The 12891-nt window shown below is 44.4% G+C and overlaps 1 protein-coding gene across 2 annotated transcripts in view; it reads left to right on the top strand.

Moving 5' to 3' along the window:
• Nucleotides 1-1150: 1150 nt before the first annotated feature.
• Nucleotides 1151-12891, top strand: part of HACD1 (3-hydroxyacyl-CoA dehydratase 1) — a 48716-nt gene continuing 36975 nt past the window's right edge. Inside the window, exon 1 of one of the 2 annotated variants that reach the window (XM_073677462.1) lies at nucleotides 1151-1354. In XM_073677462.1, coding sequence (XP_073533563.1) covers nucleotides 1239-1354 — 116 coding nt within the window. In that variant the 5' untranslated portion in view covers nucleotides 1151-1238. The remainder of the gene's footprint in view (nucleotides 1355-12891) is intronic. The other variant, XM_073677463.1, reaches the window with a different exon arrangement.

Here is a 12891-nt window from a genome sequence, read left to right as displayed (position 1 = left end):
GAATATTCATTTTCTTTAGCAGTGGGCACACATTATAGCTGCAGCAGCTGGCCATTACCTGTGCCCGCTGCTCCACCGCCGCTGCAACCCGCCCCACCACCCTCAACAGCCGGGAGAACAGCTGAGCCGTGAGGGGACGCGGGACTGAGCCCTCAAAGCGGGACAGTCCTGCAGAAACCGGGACGGTTGGGAGCTATGAGTGTGTTGGCAGGTCCCAATCCTTGTACCTGAGTTCCCTGGACCTTGTGCGGCCCGAGCCTGAACCTTAATCCCCGGTCCCTGTGCGGCCAGTGTCTTAACCCGAACTCCCTGTCTTTGTGCGGCCAGAATTTGAACCCGAATCCCTGGTCCTTGTGCGGCCAGAGCCTGAACCTGGACCTCCGGTACTTGTGCAGCCAGAGCCTGAACCCCTGGTACTTGTGCGGCCAGAGCCTGAACACGTATTCACTGGTCCTTGTGCAGCCAGAGCCTGAACCTGAACCCCCGGTCCTTGTGGGGACAGGGCCTGCACCTGGAAACCGCACTGGCGGCAGTATCCGAACCTGAATCAGTTTCGTTAGTACTAGAACCTGCACCTCTGTCAGTCCGGGAGGAGTTCCTGAGTCCGTACTGTCGGAGCCTGTTCCAGGATCCAAATCCAGCTCTGTCTGACTCCGTATCAGTATCCGTTCTGCCCAAGGTTCCAGAACTGTGTAGTCTGAACAGAGTCCATATCCTGTCTTGTTAAGTTACTCAGAGTCCAGTCTGCGTCAGCATACCTGACCCTTTGGGTCGGCAACTGCAGTACCGGGAACTGCCTAGGAGTGGTACCTGGCGTGGCTACCTGCAGCTCAAGTCTGACTCCACCATTAGGAACAAAAGGACTTTCCAAAAGTGCTGCTTGAAAACTCTTGGTTTTTGAACTCCTGAAAAAAACCTCAGTGTGAACATAGCCTTATGCTTTTCAAGAACTGATTGTTTTCTGCCTGCCTAATGTATCCCATCCCTGAAAGGTAGCATTATTACACGATAATCATTGTTATTGATTTCACCTATTAGGGCTTTAATGTTATGGTTAATCAATATACATTTTCAATTTTATTGTCTGCTAGGAAGAGTTAGACAAAGCTATTGAATCGCTCCTCCCTTGTGCTCTATTATTGGAGGGTCCATGTGCCACTGAATGTGAGATTTGTCAGCCCCAGCTGTCAGGGGTGCTTCACACTGCAGCCTGACCCGCAGCCTGTGCTTGTGAAGCCATGGCTTCAAGTGAGGACGAGGGGTCTGTAGAAGAGAAGGAAAACTCCAAGAAAAAGCCCATCGGAGCTGTGGCCACAGCATGGCTCACCTTTTACAACATTGCCATGACTGCGGGGTATGTACCAGCCCCTTATATTGCTCCCCTTATTTTTGCCTTAGAAGCTTTATAATCATGTGGACCCTTTGTTACAAGTTGTATAAAGTCTTCTTGTAAATATTTACAATGTTGTCTAATTTGTAATATTGTTATAACTTCGTCCTCCGCGGATCCTAAAGAAGGGCAACTAAGCGCCTTATGGATATTAAATCATTTTTTAAGGGTTAGATCGAATCATGCATTAAAAAAAAAAAGTTTGTTTTTGACTTGTAAAACTTTATTGACAGTCTTTTTTTTTTGTGGGGGGGGAACCCAAAGGGAAAGATAGTAATGATGAACGGACAGCAGCGTGTCCGCTGCTCGTCCCAAGTTGCATTTCCTAATACGGTTCATTACAGCAGCTGCGTCAACCTACTGCCGGTCTGTGAGGTTAAGTATAGCCTGAGAAGCCAGTAGGCGGGGAAAGTGCTTCCCTCGGCACATTTTACTGTAATAGAAGCATGCATCCCCTCAACTTAACATAGTTGTACGTTCACAGCGTGTTAATGCTAAAATAAGAGGAGGCTTTGCGTTCAGCGGGGAGATCCATCGCTTTTGCATTTATCGGAAGGGTTAATAATATGTAGATTTTCATTACAGTCATTGGAAGAATCTGTTAGAGATTTTCATGGTAAACTCATTAAAAAATGTTGTGTAATTCCTTGAATTTTTCATCTAATAATCCAGAAAATCTGAGCTCGGACTTACCAGATGTAATAATGTCAGCCAAAGGTTCAGCGCAGACAACAATTCCACTTGGAGCTGATTAGTCAGACACATGGCGCTGCCACTAGGGCAGGAGTCAGCAACCTGCGCCACTTCAGCCATTAAGGAGGTTTTCCTGTTTGGAAAAAACCCTCTTTCCTGGCTGCCGTTTCTTTATAGCACCACTTCAGAGTTTTTGGTTATTTTTCAGCACTGGAGTGGTGCTATTAATCTAAGGTCCCTGACTCATATTATACTTACCCGTTGCCATCTTCACTTTTATCAGCGCCACTCCGGTCTCTCTATGCCAACTTGGGACTGCAACTTCTGACTGGTCAGAAGTCAGAGGTAATGACCACAAGCGCTCAATGTAAGGGCGTAGTCAGACGGCTGTATAACATGGACGACGATCACATTGAATGCTCGGACTGGCTGGCGGCTCTACTGACTCAAGTGTAGCACCATGTATTTTTAAGCTGCTGTCACGCTCAAGTCTGGAGAGCCACCGTCCAGTCCGTACACTGCAATGCGATCGTCGTCCATGTTATATGGCTGTCTGACTGCGCCCTAAGTCTATGGAAGCCAGGACAAGGCTCTCATAGACTTACATTGAAAAGTGACCTCCAGTCCGCTCCAGCAAACACTGGAGCCATCCGGGAGGTCACAACCTGCTGAAAACCAACCGGAGTGGCATTGATAGAAGGTGAAGATGATGGCGGGTAAGTATAGGACTAGAGGCAGAGACCTTAGATTACAACTCTGCACCAAAAAAGAAAAGCTCTGGAGAGGTGCATTAAAAAAAAATCCTTTACTCACCCTTCCCAGTTCTGACGCTGAGTCTCCGCTGCTGCTCCTGCTGTCTGTTGTTGTCTGCAGCGCTCACGCCACACGGGTAGAGCAGCTGAGCTCACTGATTGGCTGCAGTGCTGTAGACGTGACATCAGCTCTACAGGCAATAATAGACATTGGGAGCAGTAACAAAGACTCAGTGCTGGACCTGGGGATGGGTGAGTAATGCACAATTTGTTTGTTTTCAATACAAGCTGCAGCCGGGGGACGGGGGTTTTCCAAAACAGGATAACCCTTCAACTGCAAATTCCAGCATGTCCTGAGAGTCTTCAACTAATTTCACAACAGCTGGAGTGCCGCAGGATACTGACCCCTAAACTAGGGTCTCTTTTTTTTTAGGCCAGATTCATATATTCATGCAATCGGACTATGCTGCGCGGACCATCCGAGGGTCTCCTGATGCAAACTTGACAATTTCATTTATGTCTATGAGATTATCGCGTTCGGGTCAAGAGACCCATGACCAGTTTGTGCGTCTAAGTTGTACTCAGATGGCAAAACACAGATATGTGAATCCGGCATTTTGTGATGAGTTATACATAATCTATTAGACCTCAGATTTTTTTACTGAATAAAATATCCCCCCCGAAAAATCATAATTAAAAAAATTAAAAGCCATACTGAGTCATAAAGTAAAGGAGTAAAATATGTTTACAGTTCAGACACATATATGAAGACCTCAAGTGCATCTACTATAGATCTGTCCTCATTGGCACCAGTTTCTCAGCTCCCCCAAAAAAATCATGGATGCATCAATTTTTTTTTTCTATGAACACTGGGAAAAAAAAGTATTTTTTCTTTTCCTGGGCTCTGGATGATATGTCCTGTGTATGCAATGATTCAACTGAAAGTAATGTGCACATGTTCAGTGTATGGAGGGTAGACCCTCAGAATCATTTCCTCTGCTGGGTCAGAAGAACCTCAGTCCAATGCTGGTTATAACCAGGAAATCGTATCCTGTGTTCTCTGTTATCTAATGTTAGGATATAGTGTTTTTTATTTTTAATATCATGCCCTATATTCTCATGAAAAGAGAGGAGCGCAATAGGTGGCTATTATTGACCTGTGTGGCTATGGTCTCACTTCTGATTTAGATCTCGTAGACCTAAATCTTGGTTCTTTTGAGTGAAGTATGAGAAAAAGTATAAGAAATTTCCCACAAAGTGCACTTATCACCACTGGAGCTTCCATACTAGGCCCCCAACCAATCACTAATATGGGGTTCTCCTCACCACAGTCATGGGGTGAGAATGAATAAGTGAGGAGGACCTCAATTTTAGTAGGATTTCGAAAGGAGCAACTAAATTCCAAAGCTGTGGGATTCATGGAGACTCCCTATTCTTAGTGATCACTGGGAGGCCAGTTTTGGACTTTTTGGTAAAATTTCTTAAAATGTGACAATCATTTATGGTGTTAACGGGTTTTAGACTTTTGGTCCTTGGATTTAAAGTGATCAACTTTCAAGAATTGTCTTGTTATGTGTTGTTCAGTAGAAGGCATCTGTGAATACCTGCGCCATTAACTGCTGTTATTGAGTCATTTATGGGGATCTAAGAGCCCTTAAGAGGGCTTCACCCCGTCAATTTGTTTCAGATTTATTCTAAATTTCCTTGAACACTCACAGACATTGTAGTTTCATTGGAATCAGCTTCCATTTGAGACACAAGGATCTGACATCCCATCATAAGAATTCATTTTTTGTATTGAAGCCAGCCGGGCAATCAGCTTTTATCGCATGGGGCAGCTAAGAGGTTTACACATCTCCTTTGCCACAGAAACTTTGGAGGAAACCTATTTATTAGATGCCGGCTATTAGAATAAATGAGAGATCACCAGTTCACCAGAATAAGAGATGCTCTGAGGTAGTAACTCTCTACTTTGAATGGCAGATGGGACTCCTAATAAAGAGACCCCATCAAGTTACATCCATATGCCTTAACAGAGCCTTTAAGAAGGGGTTAACATCTGAAGACCTCATTCACATGATCATTTTCAGGATCTGTATCACTAGGAGGTCTCCTCTATTTGATGTTTAGCTCATAGGGGAGACTCTATAAGTATTATATGGCACCATACAGAGCCCGTACGGATCCAAACCGCAGATGAAAAATGGTTTTATGTGCTACCGGACAGGGGCAAGAGGTAATGTTGTATACATGAGCCCTGAAAGTGAAGGAACTATTTATAAGTGGGGCAGTAACTGGCTTCAGACCATTGTGTTAAGTTTTCCATGCTACTCATAATTTCTTCTGATATACTTTTCTTTCAGGAATTGTAATTCCTAACCCAAAAGGATGTTGATACAGTATATGTTTTCACTGTTTTACCTTATTATTGTATGCAATCATGGTGTCTATCACTAGAAAATGGAACTGCTATAAAGGAAAGGACCTGGAGGAGGTGATAAAAGGGAGCTGGCAGCAGGGAGTGAGCCCGTGTGTGGCTGCGGTACCTCTATAACCCAGGGAAAAAGACATCTAGACCTGAGACGAGATGTGGAGTCGGACAAATGAGGAAGCACAGAGGAGACTAAGAGGAGGAGTTATGAGAGCTACAGAGAGACATCATAGTGGTTAAATGATTGTAGCATGCCCCAACCCAGCCTCTTCAAGGAGGACAGGCTGCAATGTGTAAGGAAGATTTGTGAATTATATTAGTTGGGGTTTGTGATATCTTGGCAAGTACTTTTCTCTGGTGATGATCTTCTTGCGTAGAGTGTGGAGTAAGACCTTATGAGGTGCTGGAAGAACCTGTTGCTGAGGGCAGAAGGCCTGAGCTTGTCCATCGATGGTTGGCTGATGGCTAGAGCAAGCGATGGTGTGCCTAAATGGAAGATTCCATGGTGGATTCATGAGGTTGAGATAGAAACCTAGAGTGCCAGAGTGGTTCCCAGTAGCATGGTCAGAATGAGGCATGGTATTGGATTCTCTGATTGGGGGAAAGTGCCTTGCAGACTTAAGGGATTTCCTCCCACCAAGAGCGAGTGACTCGTGAATAGTGAGAGGTTGAATTCCAGTCCCCTAAAACTGCGGTTATTTACTGGTGGAAGCTATAAGAGATTAGCCCATCAGATTCTTGAAGAAATGCCAAGTGATTGAAGAGCATCCACCCAACTGAGGGCATCTGCGTAATTTCAGAAGTGGAACCATCCCTCACATTTGTAGACCAAGATAGATGTTTTTTTTTATAATTGTTGCCACTGATTTATAAGGGATATTGGGAATATAACCAAAGGGCTGCTGTTAAGAAATAAGAATCAATAGTTGGATTTGCCTACCAGATGCAATAGTTATTCCCCAAAAGTCCAGTATAAGACATTATTTGGAGCTGTCTTTGGAGCCAGTTACATGGAGCCAAGCAAGACGGGAAGAGCGTCATCGGCCAAATTGGCTTTCAACTAACAGCTATTGAGGGTTTATGCGCGACTTTCGAGGATGATTTAGAAATAACCTATTAGATCTTCTTAATGCTCCTTGTGTGTACAACAACAAGGTTTACAATGCATTTATGTGCACATGTTCTGCATAGATGGAGGATAGACACTCAGGAGCATTTCATCTGGTGAGCCCAAGGAAGCTCTGTCCAGCCCTCGGAAATGCCACTGGTATCAGACAACTCCTAATAATAATTTGAATTAGTATTTTCAACATTTTTTTCTTTCTTCGTTATAGCCATTGTGCAATTTCAAACGGCTGATCATTCTGCTTTGGTTCATTTTATGGACTAGAATAATGCATGAAATGAATGGTAGCTCCAGCACCGGTCCACAAAGCGCAGGAGCACATATATGCAATTTGCAGTCGAGACTGGCCCAATTTTTAACACACGTTTTTTTGAACCCATCCTAATTCTTCCCTTCTCTGGCTAACTATAGGTTTAACTACAGATCTCTGATGCTGACACGCGGCTTTTTCATCACTGTCTCTTTTGTCTGACCCTTCGTTTGCCTTCTTTATGTACCTATGGCTCTACATTCCTGGTTCATTCCCCGACTGTCCTCCTGACCTCATCTTCATCTACCGATCTTGCCCCTGTCCTTGTTTCTCTGGATTTGATCCAACTTCAAGACCAACTCTGCTACCACTTGGTAGATGCAACCGAGGGGATTCACACCAGAGGCCAAATGCTTGTACAGGATGAAAGGGTGAAGACTGAAGTGCTCATTGGGACATGCTAAGTGAGGTGGCTGGCATCAAGACTATCACTGGAAGCCCTGTGAAGAGTTGTCAGAAGTCAACATCCAGTCCCTCATAACAGTGTCGCAGAAAAGTTGCCAAATTGTATTTGAGAATTGCCGCCGCACATCGCCTTATCTCTCCTCTCCTGAATAGAGATGAGCGAACCTGAACTTAAAAGCTCAGGGTTCGCACTGGACATTTAGTGTCCGGAACTAAACACGAACTTCTCCCGGAACTCCGTTTTAATGAAGACAGAGAGACTGTTAGAATCTATGTTGTTTTACTATCGGCCATCTTGTGGTGGTTTGCTGGCTTCTAGTCTTTTCCTCTGGTGCTGGGTTTCTTGGTCACATGATCTCTGCACTCTTTATTACTCAGCTTTCATTCCCCGCTGGACATCAGTGTTGTATCGCTCGTGCTCTGGCTAAGTAGCTTTGTTTAGTTTTTCTTGCTGTGGACTATTGTTATCCTGGGACTTCTTGTTCCACCAGTTTTGTTTCCTTTGATTTTCGTTTCTGCAATTAACTTTTCTGCTAGGAGGTCTCCTGCTCTTGCTCCCTGTCCTTAGATCTTTTAGGGACCCCTTTCCCCTTCCTACAGGTCTTCGTTTGAGATCAGTGCAGGAGTTTCGGTGGGGCTATTCATAAGGAATAGGGCACCCACCCCAGCGTAGGGTAAAGCTGAGTCTCAGTGCAGGGACAGCTTTTCCCTCCTATTCCTTAGTTCTAAGTCGCAGAACATAACAGAGACACACTAAAGTTCGAGTTGGGTAACAGAACCCAAACTTCCACAGGTCCACTCATCCCTACTCTTTAACAATGCAGTTGAACTCTATTTGGAAGATGAACTAAATTTTCAGCTCTTCTTTGGAACTTGAAGTGATAGGTTGCAGGAAGCTGAGATATGAGGAGTTATCTGCAGGGTCCTTACATCAGCCATTTCTCAGCTGAAAATCCCCTGTATTAGCCATAGTGGAGATGCACCTCTAAGGCCGTTTTCGCACACCCGTGTTTCATGGTCTCGAATATAGACCATGGTGAACTGACCGGCCGCGGGTCTCCTGTCCTGGACTCAACAGCTTCATTAATGTCTTTAAGGCTGTCAAGTTTGGGTCAAGAGACCTGCGGCGGTCAGTGAATCGTTGTCCAAGAACATAAATGTGTGAATCTGGCCTAAGACGTAGACGTGCGGACCAAGAAGCACAGATGTGTGAATATGGTCTACGAGTGACTCGTCTTTACACAAAAGACCCATTGATATCATTTCTACTACTTTTTGCTGATCACAGTCGGTCTTTGTGCCATGATCCAAGCAATCAGCTCGTTGCCAGACCCTTATAATGAGGAGTTTGACAAACTGGACAACACCATTAATGCAGATGAATTTTCTTTAGCCACAGCTCATGCGTCTGGACGTATTGTGGCTCTATGCAACCAATGGTGCTACAGAACCATTATTTGTCATGTATAGCAGTTTATTTCTCCCTTGGTGACCTTGAAGCTCAAAGCCCTTGTCCGGATCAGTTTTTTGTTTTGCAGCACGGACTAGTGGTGTTAGTGCAGCAGGGATATCCAGATGTTGTTGAAGGACAGCAACAAACGAATCACCGAATGCAATAAAGCTAAAACTAATGCAGAAGTGAATTAGAGATACAATAGAGCTGAGTTTGTCACATGGTTCAAATTGGAACTGATCAGCAGTATAGCAGAGTAGCCAGCAATGTAACAGAGCTGGGTTTGTCATAAGGTGAAAAGCAGAAATGGCCAGCAGTATAGCAGCGTGCTAAGCGAACTAGCAGATCTCGGTTTGTAAAGTAATGCTAGTGATCTAGGAATGGTGAAGGAGTTCACAATATTGGTGTGGACTACAACTACCTGAATACTCAGGCTGCACAAATTGGCACCATGGCAGTTTGCTGAGACAGGAGGAGGACATGGTGCCCGGTACTGCAGCCAGGGCAGGTGGGTAATGCAGCAAATAATACCGACCCAATACATTTAGCGCAGTATTCAGGAATATTAAATCCCATGCCATCCTTACAGCGTAGTAGAGACGTTGTGCAAAGTAAACAGCCCAGATGGACCGGCCAAGGGTTTATTTTGAGTTTGAGGTCCTTGAAGGTGAAGTCGAGGCATTCGAGGCCGAGACAGGAATTTTTCTGGTAGGCAGTGCAAGATGATGGAGTCATGTAAGCATGCAAGTATCAGAGAAATCTACGGATCAACGGACAGAGGGAGATCAGCTCCTCGAAAAAAAAAAAAAAAATTACTGGGAACTTTCTTATACAAACATTTCATCTAAGTGGTGCCGCAATTAGAGGGAATATTTTTTAGCACGCGGCACATTTTATTTCCTGCTTGCTCCATTCTTGCGCACAGAAGTGGTGTCATACTCGTAGAGTTGATATTGAAACAAATGTACTAGAATGGCACACCTACTAATACCAGGGATGGATGAGCCTGTAATTGGCGAATGAGCATTCATAAGAACGCTCATTCTCATTCAGTCTACGGAAACATATCAGCGATTACCTGAAGGACCACCATACGATCGGTAATCCGATCATTTATGCCGCCACCTGTTTACACTTGTCCAGTGTAAACAGGAGATGTGCTGCTGACAACGTGATGCGGTATGAGGACGGAATGATCGTGATTACTATCGGTGTCTTCCCGTCAGTATTCATTGGTCTCATTCAGCATTGTATGGTGGTATTATTCAGCAATTCCATTGTGGTATTATGCAGAAAATGTACGGCAGTTTCATAATGGTATTACCCTGACACTATAAGCCTAAATTACCTAAACTGAAATCATAATAAAAAATACCTAAAAGGGGAAGATGTGAGGGCGCTACTGTACATTGTTGGCCATGGCTGTTTTCCATAAATCCAGTCCTAAATCCATATACGTATTTGAGGTTTTCGGACATCATTTCATTTTTTTCATTGGAACATTTAAATGGATATTCTCATCTCCAAGATCCTATCCCAATATGTAGTAGGTGTAATAATAATAATATTATCAAATACCTCCAATTAGAAATGTAGTATAGTTCTTCTGATTTGCTATGTCGCTTACCCCATGTGCAGGGCATTACAGTAGCTTAGTTATCCATGGTTACGGGCACTGATATAATTAATTAGTTAGTTGTTAGTGTTGTAACCATGGATACCTAAGCTAATGCAATGCCCTCCATATACCTCCAATTAAAAATGTAGTATAGTTTTTCTGATTCGCTATGTCGCTTACCCCATGTGCAGGGCATTGCAGAAGCTTAAGTATCCATGGTTACGACCTATCATATAGTGACAGTTAGTTGTTAGTGGTCATAACCATGGATACCTAAGCTACTGCAATGCTCTGTACACGGGGTAAACGATACAGCGAATCAGAAGAACAATACTACATTTCTAATTGGAGGGCACTGCATTAGCTTAGGTATCCATGGTTGCGAGCACTAACAACTAACTAATTTGTTATATCAGTGGCTATAACCATGGATACCTAAGCTACTGCAATGCCCTGCACATGGGGTAAGTGACATAGCGAATCAGAAGAACTGTACTACATTTCTAATTGGAGGTATTTGCTAATATGATTATTATTACTCCTACTACATATTGGGATAGGATCTTGGAGATGGGAATACCCCTTTAAATGTTCCAATGAAAAAAATGACTGGGAATGAAATTCAGCCCTGGCATTTGAAACCACACAGGCCCATGCTGTCCCTGCCCCCCGAGCCCCAGATGGGTATATATTACTAATTTTACCCTGCCTGGAGGAAATCAAGTTTAACTACAAGACAAATATTTCTAATAATACCAAAAATATTTCTATATAAGATTAAATAATTATGATATCAAAATAAGAATATTGCAATATTACAGACAAATCCCAACAAACCATAGACACATCTTACCAGCATATACAATATTGATAATCCACCATACTGATTGCTAAAGGGGTTGAGGTGAAAGTCTATGTAACTTCAAACTTCTCAATCCTCGTAGCGCATACTTTGAGGATTTTTCGGTGCCGGCATTGAGATCGGCCGTCATGTGACTGCAAGTATGTGATTTTCACACCTCCGGCCACATTTAGACTAATTGTATTCGGCTTTGCTAATTTCACTCGTATTGAGCAAGGCCTTGCACGTCTAGTTAGCACATGACCGCATGTATGCAAATCGCGTACTTGTGGTCACATGATCAGGGGCATAACTACAGTAGGTTCAAGGGTTGCAATCGCACCCGGTCCCTGGAGCCTAGGGGGCCCCAAAAGTCCCTTTGGCCTACATGAAAAGACCAATGCTATTAAAGACTAGCAATAATTGGGGCCCCCATTAGAGCTCTTTCTTTAGGACCTGTGCTGTTCAAGTTACACCACTGTACATGATGACCAACTCCCAGTGTTAGCACCGGAGAATCTTCACAGCACACGAGGTCTTTGAGGATTCAGAAGTCCGCAGTCACATAAAGTCACTGCAGACTTTATCTTCAAGCTTGGACAACTACTTTAACCAAAAACACTGTACGAAGACTGATATCACCACCATAAAATGACCATATAATGCAGGGATGTCAAACTCAAACACACAAAGTAAACCAGTAAATTGTATAATAGGCCCTACACAGTCCTCCATACAGAATTTTGAGTCCCAAGTAGTCCTCCAAACAAAATAATGGGCCCCACATAGTCCTCCATACAGAATAATGGGCCCCACATAGTCCTCCATACAGAATAATGGGCCCCATATAGTCCTCCATACAGAATAATGGGCCCCACATAGTCCTCCATACAGTATAATGGGCCCCACGTAGTCCTCCATACAGAATAAAGGGCCCACATAGTCCTCCATACAGTATAATGGGCCCTACGTAGTCCTCCATACAGAATAAAGGGCCCACATAGTCCTCCATACAGAATAATGGGCCCCACATAGTCCTCCATACAGAATAAAGGGCCCACATAGTGGTGGTGGTTCTGGTGTCTCAGGCCAAATATAATCACCCTGCTGGCCAGATTTGGCTCATGGGCTAGAGTTTGACATGTATGATGTAATGGAAATATCAGTTTTACACCAGTGTTCTGCAGACCATATATTTATTTATTTATATTACTCACTTATATAGCGCCATTATTTCCACAGCGCTTTATGGATTATTTATATGTATATTTTGTGCAGGTTCTCACCAGTGATGTTCTCGCTGATTGTTGTCATTCATTTTCCCTTTTCCTTTGCATTCGGTCCAGACCACCATGACCTCTTCTTCCATCCATAACTCGTCCCTGCAAAATGTAACATACCGACATCTTCACTTTACTGTTACTCTCTACCCCAATACATCAGACTCTCGCCTACCGTGGATACAGTGGCGTACCGCCAAAGGCGGCAGGCCACGCCACTGCTATGGGGCCCGTGACCGGAAGGGGGCCCGTGAGCCGGGAGGGCCCCAAACAGCGTGGGAACCAGGAGGATAGGTGAGTGTTGGGGGAATGGAGGTTGAGGCGGTGGAGGTGCGGGTTGCGGCGGTGGAGGAGCGAGCACACGCGGTAGCCGGCTGCTGCTGCTACCGCGTGTGCCCGCTGCTAAAGGGACATGAATATTCAATCTTCTCTACTCCCATGGGCGTGGAGAAGAGGGAATATTCAGTCTCTTAAGTAGCGGGCACGGAGAAGCGCTGAGCCCCAGCTCCTGCTGTCAGTGCCCGCTGCTAAAGAGAAAGCATATTATTCACGCTTCTCCACGCCCATAGTCCCGGCATGGAGAAGCGTGAAT

The sequence above is a fragment of the Phyllobates terribilis genome, unplaced genomic scaffold (genome assembly GCF_046119375.1).
Source record: "Phyllobates terribilis strain yellow unplaced genomic scaffold, ASM4611937v1 Scaffold_4__5_contigs__length_816908805, whole genome shotgun sequence".
NCBI lineage: Eukaryota > Metazoa > Chordata > Amphibia > Anura > Dendrobatidae > Phyllobates > Phyllobates terribilis.
Note: the sequence above shows the minus strand (reverse complement) of the source record. Positions and strands in the feature narration are given on the sequence as shown.